The following is a 23,102-nucleotide window of genomic DNA, read 5'->3' as shown; positions in this document are numbered from 1 at the left end:
CTTGTGTCTATACTGATTGTCACGAGACATTGTCTAGAAGGATCTATTCAATTCCTGGTGTCATCTAGGTTTGAATGTTAGCCTTTTAAGGCCCCTTATAAGAAGAAAAATTACATATATGGATCTAAAAAAACCTTCCATTCCGATTTCTTAGCAAAAGTTTTGTGAGTTTTTAGAATGGCCATGTACAAGCAAACATGCACTAGTAAAACACTAAGTCACAAATATTGTTCTCGGGAATTTCTCGGCAAGGGAAAATCTTGAGATGCATTAATTTTTTTTATTTTTTAGGGTTTACGCCAGGAAAAAAATGTAAAACTAAAATTATTTAAAATATATAATTTAAGAAAAATATCCATTTAAAAAAAAACCATTTCAAAAAAAATAATTTAAGAAAAATATAAAATAAAAAATAGCATAAAAATATTGTGATATTATCACAATATGATGGCGATATTTTTCACGGTAAATGATAAAAATGAAAAATATTGCTATATATTTAAAATCTTGGGATTATTTTAGGATCTTATTGCTCTACAAAAATGCCGCGATAAAATCGCGATGTTTTCAAAATATCGGAGATAGGACATGACCTTTCCAAGATCTATAAAGGGAACTTAGAATTCTTTACACAAGCTTCTGTGACTTTTAGGGTTTCTTCCCTCTGTTTTTGTGGTCTATCAAGGGAGCTTAGAATTCTTTACACAAGTTTCTGTGACTTTTTAGGGTTTCTTCCCTCTGTTTCTGTGGTCTATAGGTGTTTATCAACTAAGTTCACACACACACACACACAGAGAGGGCCCTGCAAATACAGAAGCACGGAAAAAAGTTCTCTATCAAACTGTCTGTGAATGTAAGTTCCAAAGTTAGAAACATACCTCAATTACTTGAAACCCCTGCTCTTTTGCACAAGCATAGATAGCGGCAGATTTTCCACTCTGCAAAAGAATGGATATAGGGATGGCCCATCAGTCTATGCTTAAAGGCAAAGACTAAAAATCAATCACAAATCCAGCTAAGAGGTGGACTTCCATAAACTTTTACGAAGTACATCCACTTCCATGGGGGTCAATGCCCGGACTGAAAGTTCTGAAACCTATGTTAGAATCCTTGTCAACAAGGTGAAGGTTTCAATATAAATGGATTTTCAACTTCCTGGGAAACGGTTTATAAACATATTTCTTGTAGATATAAAAGACACAATGTCCATATCCAACCCCTTACAGAATTTGCATTAACTCAAAATGCCAAAATAAACCATACACATTCAAATAAAAATAAATATGCCCTTCATAGTTTACTAAATAGGTCCAATTCATGCACAAAGAAAAGAAAATACTCGTCTGGAAAATGCTTTCAAGTAATGAGGAACATCATTCATTCTAATCTCCACTTAAACTCACTAAATAAAAGGTTTCTATCGGAATATTGCATGCGAAAAAAGGATAGCTAGCACGCAAGAAAAAACTTACCCCAACTGGTCCAGTAATTAGTAGAACGTTCTTGAGACTGGATCCTTCATCCATGTTTTCTGTATCGGAATCATCGTCATAAATGCTATAATCTTTATCTTGAATAACAGATTTTCCACCAATAGCAGAATTTTTATATGGTTGAGAAGCTCTTTCATGCCAACGCTGCAGCCATTCACTGACGAATCTAACAGATTCACCATTACCACATACCTGCCAGATTATATTTGATAGTATTATGGCATGAAAAACAAAAGGACAAGTTATCTCAAAGGCAGAAAACTTTTTTCATGAAAGAAAAAAAGTAAATGGGAGAAGCATGACCTCTAAGGCCTTTTTTGGCTCGTATTTGTTAGTCCATAAGCTATAGTTGGGCTGATTTTCGTATTGGGGATTATACGACATCATCCTGCAGATGCAACACTATGGTGAGGAAAAAGAAACTAACCCGAAAAATTAGCATGCTAATCAACTCTAGACTCATAAAGATAAAAATAGAAATGCATAAATATAGTGGACTACAAATATTGGATCAGCTGTGAGTTGAGAAAGTTGAGAGATGAGAAAGTGCTAAGACAGGATACCTAGGTCCTAGCATATACTTTAAGACCTGTTAAAATCCATCATCATTATTATTGTATAAATTGTAAGGTTATAGTTGTCATTTTCTTTTCATTTCTCTTATTAGTGGAATTATTATAACATGGGGGTTTCCCCTTTAGATATATAAAGTAGTATGAGGTGAGGTAGGAGGTGATTTGACATCTAACAACTCTATATGTCGTTTTCGCCATTCTCCTCCCTATATGTCTAACCTCTCTTTCTTCTTATCTTCATCCTTGATTACTTTATTGACATGGTAACAGATCATTGATACTCTGATTAATGAGATCTGGCCTGATATTTTTCCTTTCCGTCTTATATAAGATCATTACGAAACCTTAGATCGGTCCTGTACTGATCGTCCAGCAAGATAGATTTCTTCTTTGCGTGCTCGTAAACCAATGTGGTTGCCAGTGCTTTCTCACTGGGTGTGTCCTTTTGATGTTATTCCTCTTTTGTTTATTCAACTCAAGAGAAATGGTGATAGGAATTGGTCTTAAAAGTGGCTGATGTGTTCGAAGGGCTTTGAGAGATTGTTAGATGTTCAAGTGTGAAGGGTAAGTGATCAATAAGGTCTAAATGATAATTTATAAGTATTCCCTCACTTACCTGTAGCATGTTTTAGATCTAGTGTTATATTATTTCAAGTCCTATTTGTGTGTGTGGAACCATGGTCATATAGACTAAGTTGCAACCTCTTTTGGTCTGAAATTGGATTTCTTTTAACAACACGAGTAGTGACAGTTAGCCTGACATAAACAATATGATGGAGATGCCATGAATACAACTTACCTATATGAAGTTGATTCAGCCTAACTACCTTCTATATGCTCAAATCTGTCAAGGTGGCCCTAAGTTCTGGAGAAAACTATTTTTTTTTAATAGAGATGGTAATGGAGGATGGGTGCCAAGGAAACACTAGTTTGTAGCTCAGATACCAACTTGATGTAGGACATGAACTATCTCTCTAAGGTTTGAATAAAATGGGATACAAGGATGATGAGATTTTACGGACTTTCAGGGTTACGAAGGGCTGTAAGAGGTGATCAAGTCGAGTGTTGGGGTTTAAGAGATAGTGACAGGACTGTAACCTCTAGCAGAATTTTAAAACAGAACTGTAAACAAATCTGGAGGAGAACGTAACAGATATATAATTAAATCTGTAACAGATCTGCTAAAGAACAGAACTGAAAATCTGTAACAGTTAAGAGGATATTAACTGCACAAAAATCTATAAAATATGGGTTTAAGTAAAACTGTGGCAGTGTGAATTCAATCCAGTCTAGGTCTGTAATTGAATTAAAGGTGTGGTAGCATAACATTGAATATTAGGGACTGGTATTAGAGTTTACGGCCGTAGGTTAAGTTGTAACATATTGAGGATTTTAAACTTTAAAGAGACTGTTGGTAAGAGATTGGATGGTGAACACTTTACTATTGGGGATTTTTTTTTTTTGAATGGTTACTATAGGGGATTGCTTCGAACATGCTGGAACACAAACGATGCGGATCTCACCCAATCTATAATTTCATAAAAAAACCGGTCAAACCTCCAGGGATTTTAGTTGAGCCATTAAGCCATCGAATTACATTAAGTGAGTCCCTTCTATCACCACACTAACTAGCCGATCTCTGGCTAGCAGCTTGATCCCTTGATGAGCTGCTCTCACTTCTGCCTCCGATGAGTCCGACACACCTATTGGACCCACATAAGCCCATATGACCTTTCCATTCTCCTTCCTCATGACGCCACCGATGCCGGCAGGGCCAAGGTTTCCAAAACTAGACCCATCAAAGTTAACCTTCAAGAATCCTGCCCAGGAGGAGTCCACTCCTGGATCACTATCCTATTAGCCCCCACGTTAGAGCACACAACTCTCCACCCTTCCCAAAATTCGTATGCGAAAATGAATTTAAAGATTGGAATAGCATAACCCAAGAGATTGTAAGAGCAATCACTTTAATGAACAAGAAAGCAGAGCTTTTTACAACATCATCAAAGACTCTAGCAATCCTTTCCTTCCAAAGAACCCAAATATTAGCTAGGAGCATAGTTGTCAACCCGTGACTCAATTTCTTAACTTATGACTCGTGACTCGACTCGACTCATGACTCGTAAGAGTTTTTGACAAGAATAGAAATTTAGTTGAAAAAAATATAATTATATATTAAAAGACAAAGCATGAAAAAATATAATCCAATAGCACATAGATAAAGCACTAAACCAAAAATATAAAATAACTATATGCTTGTAACTTGTAACTTGCATGCACAAAAATAATTAAGTTCCAACCGGAACTTACTCCGGTTGGAACTTAATCGTGGGTGAAAACCCTTCCTTGCTTTAGATTTGCATACGCCCATGAGTAATGGTATGGTTGGAAGGAGATCTGTGGTGGTTCTGGTCAAGAACCCAAGATTCTCCTAGACTGGGAGCCTCCCGCACATGGTTTTTTGAAGCTAAACTTTGACGGGTCTAGCATGGGGAACCATGGTCCTTCCGGAATTGGGGGATTCTAGAGGCATGAATTTGGAGCTATCAAATGGGTTTTTGCGGTTCCCATTGGAGTCGCAGACGCTAATGAAGCTAAAGTACATGCTATCTACCAAGGAATAAGGTATCTTGAGAATGAAGATTTGAATAAGGTAGTGGTACGAGACTCGCTCAATGTGATAAGTTGGCTTAGTGGATGTCATTCCTTCCCTTGGAGATTTGCCTCTTTCTTCGATGAGATCCAAGACAAGGGGAGGGATGCATCAATTTCTTTCCATCATGTTAGGCGGTTAGCTAATGGTGTGGCCGACAGTTTAGCTAGAGATGGTATCTCTAGGGAGAGAGTTGAGCTATTTGACTCCGTTCCTCCTTGACCATTGCAGTGGGGCTTGTTCTTTGTCTTTCTTTTTCTTTTTCTGTCTCTTTATTTGTATAGACATCCTCGGTCTTTTTTTCGCATTTAATGCAATTGCCTTCCATTCAAAAAAAAGTTTAAGTTCTAAGTACCAACTTCAAGTTTCCAACCATCAAAATAAGAAAGTCCAGGTCCAGCCACTCGACTTGACTCGTAAGAGTCTTAGTTTTTCGATTCGACTCGGAGCGACTACTAAGAGTCACCATACAACTTGTAAGAGTCTTCAGAAGAAGCGAGAAAGTCCAGGTCCATGTTGTTAGACGAAAGTTTAGACAGAGAAAATAGAATGAGTTAGGGTTATCTCCCCCTGACTCATATCTTTATACTAAAACATAAAGGGATGTACAAAGTCCTAAATGCCCTTGGGCAAGTTACATATTCCAACACTCCCCCTCAAGCTGGAATGTAGATATCATACATTCCTAGCTTGTTACATATATCACTCAATTTTGACTTATTTAAGGACTTTGTAAACATATCAGCTAATTGGTCCCCTGACCGAGTAAACACAATGCAAATCTCTCTTTTCTGGATTCTTTGACGGATAAAATGACAATCCACTTCAATATGCTTGGTGCGCTCATAAAAGACTGGATTGTTGGCAATGTATATTGCAGCTTTGTTGTCGCAATAAAGCTGCGAAGGAGAAGATGAAATGAAGCCAATTTCAGAAAGAAGTGAACGTAGCCAAATAAGTTCCGTGCTTGTCTGTGCCATTGCCCTGTATTCAGCCTCTGCACTGGACTTAGCTATAACATCCTGCTTCTTACTCTTCCATGAAACAAGATTGCCACCTACAAATGTACAATACCCAGTGGTGGACCGTCTATCTGCTGGGGATCCAGCCCAATCTGCATCAGAGAAGCCTTCAACTTTCATATGGCCATGTCTTTTGAACATCAATCCCTTCCCTGGAGCCCCTTTCAAATACTTGAGAATCTGTGTCACCGCAGCCCAGTGAGAAGTACGTGGAGAGCTCATATACTGACTGACAACTCCAACAGCATATGAAATATCTGGCCGAGTAACCGTGAGATATATAAGTTTACCGACAAGCCTGCGATACCTGCCAGGATCCTCCAACAACTCTCCTTCTTCTGGAACGAGTTTCACATTAAGATCCATGGGTGCAGAAGCTGGTTTAACTCTAAGATGGCCTGTTTCTTTTAGCAAGTACAAGACATACTTTCTCTGTGATAGGAACAAGCCTCTAGAAGAACGAGCAACCTCTATCCCCAAGAAATACCTGAGCTGACCCAAATCCTTAGTAGAGAATTCCTTTTGCAAGAAGGTTTTCAAACGTTGTATACCTTGTGAATTGCTCCCTGTGATGATTATGTCATTCACATAAACTATCAACAAAATACACCCAGCTGAAGAGTGATAACTGAAGACTGAGTGATCCACTGCGCATTGTTTCATGCCAAAGCGCATGACTGCCTCACTGAATCTCCCAAACCACGCACGCGGAGATTGTTTGAGGCCATAGAGTGACTTGCGTAGGCGACACACGTAGGAGGAAGTCTTCCCCTGAGCAACAAATCCTGGTGGTTGCTCCATATACACCTCCTCAGTCAGGTCGCCATGGAGGAAGGCATTCTTCACATCCAGTTGATGAAGGGGCCAGCTATGATTAACAGCAAGAGACAGGAGCACACGGACAGAGGGAATTTTCGCAACGGGGACTGAAGGTCTCAGTGTAGTCAACACCAAAAGTCTGAGTGTATCCTTTCGCGACTAACCGTGCTTTTAAGCGCTCGACAGTACCATTAGGGAGGTATTTGATGGAGAAAACCCACCGACATCCAACGGGACGGGCACCAGGGGGTAGAGAAACCAGATCCCATGTATCATTACTATGAAGAGCGCCCATTTCTAGGTTCATAGCATCACACCAGCCAGGATGGTCAAGAGCCTCAGCCACTGACTGTGGTAAAGACATAGAAGACAAAGAGGAAACAAAGCTCTGGAAGGTACTGGTGAGCTTATCATAAGAAACAAAATTCGAAATAGGATGTGCAGTGGAACGGGATCTCATACGAGATGCAATAGGAGAATCAGAAACAACAGAGGAAGGCGGAAGAGAAGATACCTGAGAGCGGGAGAGAGGGATCATCGACTCAGAAGATGATTGTGCGAGAGGAAGTAGAAGAGACCTATTTGTAACTTGGCGCCGCTGATACTGCTGTGTAATTTTAGGTGGAGCTGGCTTCTCCAACGTGGCAGAAGAAGTAGAAGCTGTAGAAGCTGGCCGCACGGAAAGAGGAGATGACGGAAGAGAAGCAGGTAGATCTGGTAAGGGAAGCGAGACCTCGGACTCGAGAGAAGGGGTGAAAAATGCCGCGTCATGTTGGAAGAATGCCTCAGACTCAAAGAACGTAACATCGGCTGAGACAAACCAGCGACGCAGACGAGGGCTATAGCAACGATAGCCTTTCTAAGTACGGGAATACCCCAGAAAGACACAACGCTCAGACCGGGGATCGAGTTTGTCACGGCCAGGTCCAAGGTGATGAACAAAACAAACGCATCCAAATACACGAGGTGTCAGAGGAAACTGTTCCTTACTAGGAGATAAAATCTCAAAAGAAGAGGCAATCTCTAAGATAGAGGAAGGAAGGCGATTTGCTAAGAAACACGCAGTGAGAAGGGCATCACTCCAGTATGCCTTAGGAACACTCATCTGAAAAAGAAGAGTGCGACCTACTTCAAGCAAATAACGAAGTTTCCTCTCAGCAACACCATTCTGTTGAGAGGTGTACGCACATGAAGACTGATGTAAAATCCCATGTTGGGAGAGATAGGATTGAAAGTCATTAGTATCAGAAAAATATTCTCTAGCATTGTCAGTACGAAGACATTTAATATTGCAATTATATTGATTCTTAATTTCAGAATGAAATGTGCGAAAAGCAAAGAACACGTCGGATCGACTCTTCAGTAAATATAACCAGGTCATGCGTGAGAAGTCATCAATAAACACAATAAAATACCGAAAGCCACGCGACCCTAGAGGGTCCCCATACATCAGAATGGACTAATTCAAATGGACTAGACACTCGACTAATGATCCGGGACGGAAACGACACACGACGGTGCTTCCCGAGTTCACAGGACTCGCACTGAAAACTAGAAAAAGGTCCGGGAACCAGAGAAGTCTGCTGCAGCCGCTGAAGTGAAGGATGCCCCAGGCGACAATGCCATTGAAATGTATCCACAGAGCTATGTAAGACAGTAGGCGGCCGGCAGTCAAGACGATAGAGTCCATCTACCTTACGACCCGTTCCAATCGTCTTCCCAGTCGAGAGATCCTGAAATAAACAGTAAGATGGGAAAAATGAGACAGAACAGTGAAGAGATTTAGTAATTTGGCTAACTGAAAGTAAACTAAATGGTGATTTTGGTACACATAAAAAAGAAGATAAGGTAAGAGCAGGATGAGGGGAGATATGACCAACACCAGTGATAGGTGTAGTGGACCCATCAGCAAGGGTGATAGACTGAGAGGGAGACGAGAAAGAGCGAAAAGAATGAAGCTGAGAAGAGTTACCAGTCAGGTGATTGGATGCGCCAGAGTCAATGATTCATGACCCTGAGCTAGATAGAAGGGTAGTGGGTGAACTACCTGGTTGGGCGAAACCTGCAGAGGGAGGATGAGAACTGAGCCGCAGACGCTGGAACTCCTCATAATCGGCACGGGATAATGTATAGGTGGAATCAGCTGGTGCAGGAACAGAAGCAGAGGGAGCGCAATCTGAAGCCGAAGCAGTAGTAGCACCCATGTGAGCCGAGCGTGCCTGACGAAGCTCGGGATGCAGGGTATAGCAATGGTCAATATAATGTCTCTTGCGCTGACAGTGAGTGCAAAAAGAACGGCCACGTTCACCACCATAACGACCACCACCATGGCCGGCACGGCCACAGCCACGACCAGAGGAGGCTCCACCACGAGGCGGGCGAGTACTGCCATCATAGGTCGCGAGAGCAGAACTATCAATAGGAACAGATATCATTGGATCACCAGGAGAGCACTGCTGGACGCGGGAGTAAACCTCAGTAAGGGAAGGAATAGCGCCAGAACCGATAATCTGCTGACGAAGATGCATGTACTCTGGACCCAAACTCTCAAGGTACTGCACAATACGGATCTAATCCCTCTGACGGGCAGCCTCTGTGAGATCCGTGGTAAGCGGCATGTAAACATCAAGCTGCTGACAGAGGCCAACGAATTGGCTATAATGGGTGGCAAGAGGAAGATCACCACGGCAGAAACGCACCCAATCGGAATAGGTAGAGCAGATCCGACTAATGTTTGCCACGCCAGAGTAAAGAAGAGTAACCTGATCCCAGATCCGTTTCGCAGTAGGCAAAAGCATCAAGGGCCCAGAGACGTGAGGGGCCATACTCTGCCACAGAAGGGTACAAACAAGAGCATCCTTCTGTTCCCATCGATCAAAGGTGGGATCCGTCGTAGGAGGAGGATCATGACGAATGACGTGGGCTTTCCCACGGGCAACAAGATACTTCTCGACGGCTGCTTTCCAAGTAACGTAGTTTGCCCCATCCAACTTAACAGCAGTGATATGGGGGAATGATCCATCCACAGAGAGAGATGATGACGAAGAAGACGCCAAAGAGGGTGTCGGACGAACACCAGGAGCCACTCCTGTGGAAGGATTGTCAAGCACCTCCTCCATAACAACAAGCAAGAAAGAAACAGACAATCCAAACCAAGACGAATAACAGGAGATAACAAAATAGGTGGGCAAACTAGGATACGCCAAGAAAGCTAGACACGGCTCCAAGAATGACGGGCATCGACGAAGCTTGACAAGAGGGAAGCCATGAGGCACAAAGGGGAGCCGCAGAGACAAACTAGAATCAAAGTAGGGTAAGAGTAAGAGATGAAGATCTAACACATAATAACAAGGAGAAAAGAGTGGAGGGGTTTACCAAGGGATGAAAGGAAGAGGAGGAAAAATGATGGGGGTTGAAAAACTTGTTCATTTGTTTTATCTTTCTAATGCCCAAACCTCCACACTTTATTGTCTTACGGGCATTCTTCCACTTTACAAGAGGGATACCCTATAGGGGATTGCTCTAGCACAGAAAGTTGCGGGAGCTGATTTCAGGCTGAAAGCATTTCATTCGTGAAATTATTGAGGTATAGACAGGTCTTTAGGATGACAAATGTTAGGGTTTCAGATGGTGTTCTAGGTCGTAGGGTTTAAATAAAACTGTAGCAGGGTGAATTCAATCCAGAATAGGTCAGTAATTAAATTAAAGGTGTGGCAGCAGCTTTAAGGATAAACAGGGTATATTAGGGACTGGTATTAGAGTTTACAGCGATACCTTAAGTTGTAACAGATAATATGGACCTTGTTATTAGACATGTGCAACAATGCATGTCGTTAGGTGTTTGATCTTGTTAAACCATCATGGATGGTTGATTTGATTGTGTGATGGTTTATAATTGTGTATTTATGCTTATTCTAGCATTTCTTGAAGTCTCATCTTAATTTTCCATCATTTGCATGCATTTCCATAACTTCCCCTAGTTTTACAGAATATCCACAAAAATCTATTACATGAAGAGACATATCCAACTTCTGTGGTGACTGACATTAAAAACCTTGATTACTAGATATGTAACGATAAAGAATCTGAAAGAACGAAAGAACCTTGCGTGTAGCAATACATGAGTTGCCCTGAACTGATTAAAAGTAAAGACAAAAAGAGTGAGATTCCATTAAAAAAAAAAAAAAATAAAGCACTGAAGGACATGCTTGCACCATACAATGAGCGGCATGCATTTTAACAAATTCTCGTAAAAGATAAGTGATCGTGACTAATTTATGGCATCTACTCGAAATGTGCATACAAATGGCCTCTTGTTCAAGGAAACCCATATTATGGCCTCTTATCTTTTCCTTTCTTGTCTGTTTTTTTCCTATGGGTAATTACAGTCAAATGACAGCAAGAATCGGGGAACAAATTAAATTTACATTCCAAGACTTGAGTAGAGCATAAATTTCCAAAGAAAACGAACTAAAATAGCAAGGACAGTGTCAGCTGGGCAACAATAAAAAAATAAACGAATTTCACTTGATAAAACTAAAGAAAGAAAGAAGAAAATGTTTACTGGGATAATAGTTGATAGTTGTCTGGAGAAACAACAGAAAAATGAACAATGAAAGCACATGCTAAAAAAGAAAACATAAATGGATTGCAAACATCTAAGTATTTCACCCACAAAAGATTGCAAGCATTGGTTAGTTGAGGTAGTTTTTTATATGTATTTAACATAGTTTGGATTTAGAGTAACACTTAAAAACTGTAGATATAAGTAATGCATTCGCAGAACACAAGTGAAGCGAAATCAATATGAAGAAGGGAATATAAATGTAAACACCAGTGATATAATTCAGGAACACTAACCGTTCATGAACAAAGCTAGCCTGCAGCTCATCTCCCTGGTTACCGACAAAACCAGAATCTACAAAGAACAAACCCAATTTGGTCTTCTCATGGACCTGCAAATTCGACATTGTAATGATACGCACATAATGCATTGCAAACAAAAAATCGTGTGCATCAACATAAGAAATTTTTGCCTTTTCAACAGAATAGTATTTTGAAACGAAAAAAATTTGTATCAGATTAAGTATGATGCAAAAAAAAGTATGCCAACACCTTTTCATGTTCCTCCTCACCATCAGCTGAGATAGAAGAGATTGTTCTTGACATTACGGACATAAGTCCTCCTTGATCAGGCGATTGATCCAAGCATACCTCTTTGTGGGGAAACAAAGCTCCATGGTAATTTGAAAAATCAACCAAACTATCAAATTTTAAGGGCTCAACAGAATTGTCAAAGACTGATGAGCTTGCATTTACTGAACCACAATGCCCACTAGAGTTGAGTATAGTCGTCTCATAAAATAACCAATCTTTCCAGTCCAACGATACAAGATCATCCTGTAGGAGATCAAACCTTCGAATTATAGTCCAGCCACCGAATAGATTTATAAGTTAATTAGATTTAAAGTTAATACTTGAATATAAAAATGGAAAAGTACGATTAGATGAACCATGAGAAATGAAAGACCTGCAAAACTTAAATTTATAACCCAAGGTAAAGTACCTGCAGTGTCTCATATACATGAATAGGGCAGGAAAATATGTCACCCTCTTGAGGAACAGAGCACCACTTGCTCTCTACTTCAGTTATCTCTAGAATTTCTTGAGACGTTCTTGTGGATTTCCACGATGAAAAAAAAGGATGCATTTGCCTTCCTGCAGACAAGCGTGCATCTTCCTGGTAAAGAGTCAATAAGGAGGTTTAGACAATAATTTTACAGTATAAATTTTGCCAAAAGGAGAGTAGCAGCATTACCGGCCAAGGGTAGAGGTATTGATGATTACAAAAGTGATGCCAAAATGTGAATAATATTTAAGGGGAATTGCTAGCATCCAAAGCATCCATCGCAAAAGACATTTCGCAGCTGGTCTGTTGCACGTCAAACCAGCCACCTCGTGAATGAAGACAACAGCTTTTGTCTCCATTCACGAGATGGCTGGTCTGAAGTGAGACAGACCAGCCGCGAAAAGCCTTTTGCGATGGACCCTAGCAATTCCCATATTTAAGATGTTTCACCAAACGGTTTGCAAAGCAAAAGAAAGCATGATTTTGCAAGGAAAGAAAAATATGAATGCCTCGCAGATAAAAACAATGAATGTATTTGAATAAAAATATATTGCACCTATCCTTTAACAATGTGAGAAGTCAATGGAAGCGATTTTCTTTATAAATGGAATAAAAGTTCACGAAAAGAAGATAAAGTTCTAGACCAAATAGGTCATTCTGTAGAAAGGGTTTATAATAACTTGCACTTCATCAAAGCTAGCATTATGAAACTTCTAAGTGGGGAGAGAGTTTTTAAACCATTTGAGCGTATTTAAATCTTTACCTTTTAATAAAGTCAACTCCTGAAAATGAATAGAGAGGGCCCACCTTTAATTCACTCAACTCGTTAAATGAACCATGAAGTGAACCATGAGGGCCCAACTACACCTAGAAAATATTGATTTTAAAGTTGCCCACCTTTTAAGATTCCTTGTCAGTTTAGAGTCCACGTTGAAAATATTGGCATTCCTTACTACTATTTAGCAACTTGCAAATAGTTCCTTGATGTTGGGTAAGTGATTGAATCCTCCTTGCCTTGGAATAAAAATGATTGATGTTGGGTAAGTGTATGGCAGCCAGGATTTTTTTTTTTCCATGATAAATTAGTGTCTCCAAGTGGTGAGAGAGGGGTAAGGAGGGTGGGAGACTGAGAGAGATTTGAGAGGGCACGACTGAGATGATGGTGAGAAGTGGCTACATATCAGGAAAAAGTTGATCCTGTTTTGAGTTGAGTATTTTGTTTCCTAATTTTTAGCCACTTCCCACTCTATTTTAGTCGATCATATTTTAGTCGTGCCCTCTCAAATCTCTCTCCTTCTCCCACCCTCCCTACCCCTCTCTCACCACTTGGAGACACTAATTATCATGAAAAAAAAAAAATCACGGTAGCCAAACGTGCCCCTAGTGTTGTGCACTTAGTTTTAGATCTAGTGACTTTGAGCCCAATTTTTAGAATTAGTGACTTGGTGCCCAAGTTTTAGAATTAGTGACTTGGAGCCCAAGTTCTATTTGTCTATAAATGTAAAGCTATTAGCCACTTTTGAGAAACATGAGAGAAAGAAAATTTGCTCCCAAGCTGGGTTGATCCGTAGCGTAGGAGAAAACCCTCAAGGCTATACTCTCTCTTCCTCTGTCTCACTTTTTTTCTTCATTCGTTACTGGAACACCCCCTTTCTCCCATCAACTTAGCCGCATAACCCCCATTCTCCCTACCACTTAGCCACACATCCCCTATCCCCTAAAACCTACCTGCAAAACCCTTTCCCCCTACATTTAAGTTGTACACCCCCTATTCCCTAAAACCAGTCGCACACCCCCCTATTCCCTTCTCTCAGCCAACAAGCTCTCCCAACCCTTCCCATCACCCAAGCCTCCAATCACCACCTTTTCTCACCCTTTCCCTCCCCATATCCCTTCAACCCATCAACCTATAGTCCCTATATCTAGAAAATCCATGCACCACCCTCCATACTAATCATCCTATTTTATGCAACTATCAAGGCCATAGTGATTGCAAACAATCCCTAGTGACGGTAAACCCAGCCAATCCACCTTCTTTTGGACCGTTTGGACATTGCAGTCTTAAACCCTATCAAACTAGTCCAAAACTTGCGATCAATGCCTGGACTAAAATCCCACAGACTCGATCCCTATTCCCATCGTATAATTTCTTGAACACCACTTTTGTGGACATCCTGCATAAATTTAGTATCAGAGCGGCATGTAAAATGATCTTACTGTACCCGTCCCGCATCACATCCACATAAAACACCAAAATCCTAACTCACTAGCGTAAACAATCCGAGTAGTTCAATTTTGAAACCATAGCTGGAAGTGAAATTATGAAAATAGTGAGCTAAATATGTGAAATGGTACTAAAACGATAAAGTACATATATGTGAAAATAGGAATTAGCAAGCCTTTGTTATTTTCTACAAAACAATTATCGTGGATTATGTTTCCTTTAAACGGTAGTTATAAGTTTTCAAAAAAATATGAAAAGAATGCCATAATGTAAGAGGAGAGAGAGAGAGAGAGAGATGCTACGCACTTGTAGAAACAGAGGAGCAGATGTGCACGTTGATCCTGACACTAGTTGGGTTCGTCAACATGGATCATTATCTTCCATTCTCTCCTATCCAAGGTCATGTTCTCTGTTATGTTCCTAGCCCTCAAATCTTTCCTCACTGTTTCTACCCAAGTTGTTTTCGGTCTGCCCCTACGTCTTTATTCTCTCAACATGGCATCAAAGCCCTAGGGTTGTGGTGCCCTAGGGAGCACCATTGAAGAACCTTCTTCTTCTTCTTCTTCCTTCCCCTAACCCTAACCTATCAAACCCTAACCCTAAGCCGACAGCCCCCACCCCATCTCTCTCTCTCTCTCTCTCTCTCTCTCTCTCTCTCTCTCTCTCTCTCTCTCTCTCTCTCTCTCTCACCCCCCTCCCAACCGACGTTCCCCACTATCGCTAATCTCTCTCTCTCTCACCTCTTGAAACGCTAACCCTAATCTTCATTCTCCTTCTCTAAGCCCCATCCCCATTCTTCACCTTCTGCTCCCTCTTAAAACTCTAACCCTCATCTCTAAGCCCTAAATCATCTTCATGACCTAGGTCATCTCCGATATATATTTCTTCCATCTCCAGGACTCTGATTTCCTCTACTAGCTTCTAACCTCATTCTGGCTAGTGATATTATGTTTATTTCTGCTACGTCTCTACTTCGAAGCCGCTGACCCGCGGTATGGTGTCTGGGCCCATCTTGTGATTTTTCCCTTCCCTATTGTTCATATGCCGTCATTGTGGTTAAGAATTTATCTCTCTTTCGGTACATATGGATCCTCCTGTCATCATGGATCCCCCTGTCAGCACGACGACTCCACCTACGGCTCCTTCCTCTAGTTATTCCTCTTTTGTGGGGGCTTCTTTCCCATGGATGACTACAGTCAAACTTGAAGAGTCCAATTATCTTAATTGGTGTGTGGCAATTGAGCCCTACCTCCTGGCTCGAGGTAAGGTTGATTTGATTGAGCACGATCCTCCCTCTTCCACGTATTCCTCATATGCCTAGTGGCGGCAGGATGATGCCCTAATCCTCACTCTCCTCTGGCAGAGTATGGCACCTCATTTCGCGAGCACAATGATGTGCCTCAAGACCTCCAAGGACATCTGGGAGCATACAGATGTTCTCTATTCTGGGGCTGATAACCTCACCTGTATTTGAGATACCTATTCGGAGTAGATGCATCTCCAGCATGGGGAAACGCCTCTCGCTGCCTTATACAGTCAGTTTGTTTGACTTTGTCAATAGTTGGACGTGTTTATGCCCTTCATAGCTGATCCGGCAATTCTAGCCAAGTGTCAGGAGGAGCTCCGTGTTATTCGCTTCCTAGACACCTTAGGACCTGAATTTCTTTCCCTCCCACAGCAGCTTGTTGGTTCTTATTCCATTCCATCCCCCACGGAGGTCTTCTCTAGTGCCCAGTAGTGTATACGAAGTGGTTCCTCTCATGATTCGCCTGTCAATAGTTTTTCGCTTGCCGCGCATGTTGGCGGTGACCATTCTGGCCGAGGTGGGGGTAGCTTTGGTCGTGGTCGGGGCTCTCGAAGGCGTGGCCGTGGCCGTAGTATAGGAGTTGGACGTGGCACTGGTGGGCGTGAGCGCCCTTATTACACTCATTGTCAAGTGGCGGGGCATACTTTGGATACTTGCTACGTCTTATATCCAGAGCTCCGTCCACACCGTTCTACTCACATCACATTTGACAGCCTTCCTTATGTATCTACATCCTCCTGCACTGGCCCAATAGCACATGATGACTCTCTCCTTATCTCCAGCGCCGACTATGATGAGATTTTGCGCCTGCGTCCGAGCAGCCGACCGCCTACTGCGGATTTTGCGTAGCAAGGTAGTTCACCTGCTTCTCTTCTCACTACCTCTAGCTCCTGGGTCATTGATTCCGAGGCCTCAAACCACATGACGGGTAATTCTACTTCCCTCAGTTTGTTTAAGCCCTTTCAATCCGCCTCTCATACTATCACTCTTGCTGATGGGACCACCACTCCCATTTCTGGCATTGGTGTTATTTCTCCCCATTTTGGCCTTACTCTGTCATCAGTCCTTTATGTTCATAAATCTCTTTTTAATTTAATTTTTGTTAGCCAAATCACTAAAAATCTTAACTGCTCTGTCTCCTTTTTCTAGCATTGGTGTTATTTCTCCCCATTCTGGCCTTACTCGGTCATCAGTCGTTTATGTTCATAAATCTCCTTTTATTTTAATTCCTGTTAGCCAAATCACTAAAAATCTTAACTGCTCTGTCTACTTTTTTACTTATTATTATGTTTTTCAGGATCTCTCGAATGGGACGATTGGTTTGAACCGTGAGGTGGATGATCTCTATCGCCTTGACTATGGTCCTCCTTGTGCCGTTCTGCATAGCTCCGTCGATCCCTATCTGTGGCATTGTTGTCTCGGCCACCCCCTCCATCCAAAAGCTTCGACAATCATCTATTACTTCTTGTCTTGTTCAATCGTTTCATTGCGAGTCCTGTGAAATAGGAAAACACCGCCATGTGTCTTTTCCTTCTATGGGTGTTAGTCGAGTCTCGCATCCTTTGATTTGGTTCATTCCGATGCATGGGGTCCCTCACGGATTATGTCTCTTTTTTGGATATAGATACTGTATTATTTTTGTTGTTGATTTTTCTCGTATGACATGGTTATTTTTACTTAAAGACTGCTCTGAGGTCTTTCATGCTTTTTGCACATTTCATGCTAAGATTAGAAACCATTATAATTGCACTCTTAAGTGTTTGCGCACTGATAATGCTAGGGAATACTTTTCGACATCTAATGGCTTTCAGGATTTCTTATCTACTCATGGCATCATGCATTGGTCCTCTTGTGTATACACCTCTCACCAAAATGGTGTAGCAGAGAGGAAATTACGATATTTACTTGATAGGCCCACACTCTTCTATTTCAAATGCAGGTCCTAGAGCCTACTGGAGCGATGCCATCCTTACATTATGTTTCTAGGATAATCGGCTCCCACCCTCTGTCTTTAGATGATACATCCCCATTCTCAATCTTACATCCTCAGCGTGATCCCTTTCCCATTATTTCATGGGACTTTGGTTGTGTTACAGCCCTCGGTTGCGCAGGTTATTTGTTTCCGCCAACGTCACCTTCTTTGAGTCTGTCTCCTTCTTTACCACTCCCTCTTATTGTAGTAAAGTTTTGCCAGACTCTCAAGTCCCTCTTCCTCTTCCTGTTCTCCCTAACCTGTTGAGTCCACTTCCTCCCCATTTCAGGTGACTTTGGCTCCTACTACAACTCCTCTGAAGGTTTATCAGTGGTGGTCCGATGCCAGATGTCCATTACCCTATGCCCGAGGCATCATCTTCTCAGCCAGAGATACCGGCTCCTCCTTTTCAGGTACCTCTTCTTCCCTCTCCTGTTGCTCCCGTCGATTCTCCTATGGCTTCTCGCACTCATTCTCGTACCACTTATCTCATGTGATCATCTTACCCCTCTGTTTCATAGTTTTGTCTCTTCCATGTCTTCTGTCTCCTTGCCGCAGTCTATGCCAAAAGTCCTTGCTCATCCAGGTTGGCATCCTGCTATGAATCTTGAGATGGTCGCTCTTCAGGCCAATCATGCATGGGATTTGGTCCATCTACCTCACGATGCTCAGCCCGTGGGCTGTCTTTGGATCTTTGCCATCAAATACTTGCCAGACGGGACAGTTGAGCGTCTTAAGACGCCCTTGGTTGCCTAGGGTTATACACAGACATTCGGAGTTGACTACACTAACACATTCTCTCCAGTCGCCAATATTCACTCGGTTAGAGTATTGATTTCCCTGGCCGTCAACCGGGGATGGCCCTTATATCCACTCGATGTCAAGAATGCCTTTCTGCATGGGGATCTCACTGAGGTGTACATGGAGCAAACTCATGGGTAAGTTGCTAGGGGGAGATGTCCTCCTCAATTTGCCGACTTCGCAAGTCTCTATATGGTCTCAAACAATGTCCTAGAGCATGGTTTGGGAGATTCAGTGATGCTATTAAACGATTTGGCATGAAACAATGTGCAGTTGACCATTCAATGTTTAGTCATCAGTCTGATGCTGGGTATGTTCTTCTCATAGTCTATGCAGATGACATAATCATTGCCGGCTCTGTTCTTCTCATAGTCTATGTGGATGACATTATCATTACAGGGATTGACACGGTGAGCAAACAGAAATTGAAGGCCTTCCTGCAAAAAGAATTTTCCACCAAAGATCTAAAGTGACTAAGATATTTTATGGGGATTGAGGTCGGTAACTCTCACAGTGGTCTTTCCCTTTCACAAAGGAAATATGTACTAGATCTATTGGGTGAGACAGGTTCTCTGGGTATGAAACCAGTTGTTGTTCCCATGGACCTGAATACAAAGCTACTTCTAGATGATAGAGAGCTGTTGGATGATCGTGGCAGGGACAGGCGGTTGGTTGGAAAGCTTATATAACTCACAGTTATTCACCTAGATATTTCATTTGCAGTAGGGGTAGTTAGCCAGTTCATGAGTGGACCCCGTACCTCCCACTGGGCAACAGTTATTCAGATTTTCGCTACTTGAAAAGCACGCCAGGGAAAAGCCTACTATTCAAGAGACATGGACATGATAAGTTGGAAGGATTTTGTGATGCAGACTGGGTAGGATCTCCATCAGATAGGAGATCCACCACTAGATATTGTATCTTCGTTGGGAGTACTTTAGTGTCGTGGCGAAGCAAGAAGCAAGACATAGTATCCAAATTAAGTGCAGAACCCGAATACCGAGCCATGTCACATTCAAGTGGATATCTCATCTTGTTGTGCTCTCTCCTATCCAAGATTGGTTTCTAATCCTCATCACCAGCTCTCCTACATTGCGACAATAAGGCTGCTATCCACATTGCTACCAACCCAGTTTTTCATTAGCAAACCAAACATATTGAAGTGGACTGTCACTTCATTCATCAAAGAATTCAGAAGGGCGAGATAAGCACAACTTCCACTCGATCAGTAGACCAACTAGCTGATGTATTCACTAAGTCATTGAGTAAAGCAAAGTTGAGCGATATTTGTAACAAGCTAGGAATGTATTCCATCTTGAGGGGGGGTGTTAGCAGTCTCTCTCTCTCTCTCTCTCTCTCTCTCTCTCTCTCTCTCTCTCTCTCTCTCTCTCTCTCTCTCTCTCTCCCTATTTATACACACACACACACACATTGGTGAGGGGAAGCACATCTCCAACTCACTTTCTTCTCATTCTCTTCTCTCTTTACTCTCAACAATAATGAATTGTGCAGCCTCGAGAAACATAACAGTGATAACACATCATCTTGTGTTCTCATAAAAAAGAGAGAGAGAAGCACCACATATTGAATGGGAGAAACATATTTAAAGACAAAAGTAAAGCTACATGAAAATGAATCACACATATTTCACTAGGTATGCATGTGCTAGCAAAGGATGTGATTAACATATACCTCCGCTGCTACTTTTGCCTCCAAACGTAGATCAAAAACTGTTCTCGATTTATGCTCGCTTTGTATGTCTAAATCAATAGCAGCATCAGATGCTATGACTTTACAAGGTGAAGCCTTCCCACCTCCCTTCTCCTTCAGCTTTCGACAGCTTTTCTTACCTTCCAGAAATATATTTAATGATCAAATCTTACTAATTCAATTACAAATGAACATGGCAGGATGATCGCAGCTATTAATAATCCAAATTTAAAGCATACTGCAAATCATCATTGAATAAACAAAATAATGTATAATATGTGTGCCTAATCGTGTGAAATTGCTTTCATATTATAGCATTGGGAAAGTGACAGGCAAAGCAATGGTGTTTATCATCAAGAATTTTGAGACCCACATATAACAGTAAACAAGAGGCAGGTTAGGTTTACGTCAAACTCAAGAGCTCGAATTGCTTTGATGCTTCATAATCTGGAAATAAGTACATTGATCAAGATATTTCAGTTAAGTTCAGAAAAACTACTTCCTATTACCTCAAGCATACTAGAAATGAACAAAGACACAAGACAAGTGATTTTTTATTTCTTTCAGAAAGTTATTTGATGATTTTATTTGTCCGTAAGAGATTCTACTTGCAGTAGCTCATACATTGAAGTCTAAATATTGGAACTAAGCAATTGGTGTTAAAATACATATAGGACTACATTTGAAATTCTGAGGTAAATATTATAATCAGAAGTAAAAGGAGTTGTGAGTATATGGTAACAGCTGATCTGGTAAGTATATAGATAAGCTAACACAAAGATTGCATCTACGGGAAAACATATTGTGCAATATACATTAATAGCAATAATAGATTAATGGATTAATCTTTCTTGCATAGAAGTATTTTCCAATTGACATGTAATCAAACTTCAAAACTCATCATTAACAAATGAGAATGTACATCACCATTACCATCTTTTTTAGAGATCAATCAGATTCTCTCACATTTTTTAGTTTAGCGCGTGACTCATACTCACAAAGAAAACACATGGAACAGATATGTTTGCAAACCATTGGCTGAATTGAGTAGCTTACAGTATGGAAGCTTGTGCTGGAATTGTTTGGCTTCTTATGGACCGTCTTATATATCATTTCTCGTTTTCTATTTCACTTGATGAAAAGGAAAAAAATTTGAAAGATCATGTGATAGCAATATCGGGCGAATTGATGCCATTTGTGATTCATTGCTCTTTAAGATGCAATTCCATTCATCTACAGAATGATAATTATCATTATTTTTATCAAAGAGAGGATCGAAACCAGTCTTGACTTTTCTAGATAAAAAAAGTTCTTGACTGAATTGTGATCTTCAGCTTCCACTGGTCATCAGCTCCCCAACAATTCCATGACACATCTTCAAGCATTAATAATAGAATCCAACGAATCTGAATAATGTCATTTTACAAGAGTTTTAGGCCAATTCTCAAATGATTTGGTTGGGGAAAAGGCATAAATTTATCAGAAAACCCTTTTTCACAACATAAAAGATTTTCAAATGGTATTTACAAATTGCAGAATGGCAGACAAGTTCACTGGCTACAAACTAGTCATTGCTGCAGCGGTGATTCCAAATAATCAGCCACAGAGATTGATGTTAGCCCAAGGGTTCAACAATTACCCATGTTTTGATGCTTCACAAACCAAAATTGATTATCAAATTAGACTGGACTAATGCCCTCTTGTATAAGTGTGTTTGATTAAGTCCAGGGCAATGGAAAACCTCGCAAGTGCAAATGGAAGCATAGAACCGAAGCCCAAGTTTGATGTTTGATGTTTGATGCAAGGATCGTGGACCAAAGCCGAAGCCGGATCCAATCGGAGTATTCCTCAAAGCTATGGCGAGGTCAAAGGTGTAAACTCTTGAAGCCTTGAAGACAAAAGGGAGATTTTTTAGATTATAATTGTAAATCCAAGCTACAAAACTTGAAACCAAGTTCAAGGCACCCTAATAGACCCAAGAGACCAAAAATGAATTAAGGAAAACAAGATCCCCAAAGTGGAGAGCTAAAATAAGGCAAAAAAATGAGAAAAACTAACTTTATACACCGTGGTCTACCATAGGCGTGAAAGGCCGAAGATTAAAAAAAAATCCAGAACCTTACTGGCAGCCGGGCTTGCCCGGTCAACAGGCTCAGTCGGTGGTCAACCGCGGGTAGGCGGTCGACCGCAAGCAAGTTTCTGGATTTTTTTATTAAAGCCGTAACGGCTAGTTTCCAGGTCGACCGATAGTCGCTCGTACTTGCCGTTTACCCTAAACAGCTATATTTTAGTCTCTACTATAAATATGAGTGTCATACTCATTTAATAGCAACTTTAATGGCCATTAATCACCATCAAGCTTAGCTATTTACCTGCGAATCCTATCTTGAGCTTCAAATCCTCACATTTCCTCTTGGGCCTTGAACATTGATTCATCTTTGAGAGGTTGGTTTAGGCATTGGCTTTTTAATTGTTTGAGAGTGTTAGGTTTGTATTTATCTTTGCAGTTAGCCTTCTAAGAGGCAGGTGTGCGCTATTCTTCGTCTTCCATTGTACTTGGTGGAAAGGGTCACTGTGTTTAAAACCCTTGGAGCATGAAGCTAGGATTGTACTTGTTGTGGATCTCTACCGTGAAAGGAGATCGGTTGATAGTGGAACTCAAGAAGAGCAACCTTGAAGAGTAGACGTAGGCCAGTGACCGAACCACTAAAAGTCCGGTTGTCTCACTTTCCTCTCCTTCTCCTTATCCTTCTCATCAATTGGTAACATCTTTACTTGCTTATTGCTGTTTCTCTATTATTAATCACCAACTAAGTTTATAAATCAATTGGTTTTCAAAATTAATTGAAAAGTTTTTTAAGAAACCCAATTCCACCCCTCCCCCCTCTTGGGTTGGTA

At 41.1% G+C, this 23,102-nt stretch overlaps 1 protein-coding gene across 2 annotated transcripts in view; it reads right to left on the bottom strand.

The window, feature by feature from the left end:
- The window catches only part of LOC143889691 (P-loop containing nucleoside triphosphate hydrolases superfamily protein), a 42,765-nt gene that overhangs the window by 11,899 nt on the left and 7,764 nt on the right, over window positions 1-23,102 (bottom strand). Inside the window, exons 4-10 of one of the 2 annotated variants that reach the window (XM_077393988.1) lie at window positions 20,187-20,344; window positions 12,129-12,302; window positions 11,678-11,962; window positions 11,423-11,517; window positions 1,797-1,881; window positions 1,473-1,685; window positions 879-938 (exon numbers count right to left, since the gene is read on the bottom strand). In XM_077393988.1, coding sequence (XP_077250103.1) covers window positions 879-938; window positions 1,473-1,685; window positions 1,797-1,881; window positions 11,423-11,517; window positions 11,678-11,962; window positions 12,129-12,302; window positions 20,187-20,344 — 1,070 coding nt within the window. The remainder of the gene's footprint in view (window positions 1-878; window positions 939-1,472; window positions 1,686-1,796; window positions 1,882-11,422; window positions 11,518-11,677; window positions 11,963-12,128; window positions 12,303-20,186; window positions 20,345-23,102) is intronic. The other variant, XM_077393990.1, reaches the window with a different exon arrangement.

Source organism: Tasmannia lanceolata, unplaced genomic scaffold, assembly GCF_043159265.1.
Source record: "Tasmannia lanceolata isolate RefF3 unplaced genomic scaffold, GAP_Taslan_0.1 ptg000013l, whole genome shotgun sequence".
NCBI lineage: Eukaryota > Viridiplantae > Streptophyta > Magnoliopsida > Canellales > Winteraceae > Tasmannia > Tasmannia lanceolata.
This window is presented reverse-complemented; position numbering and strand designations above follow the sequence as displayed.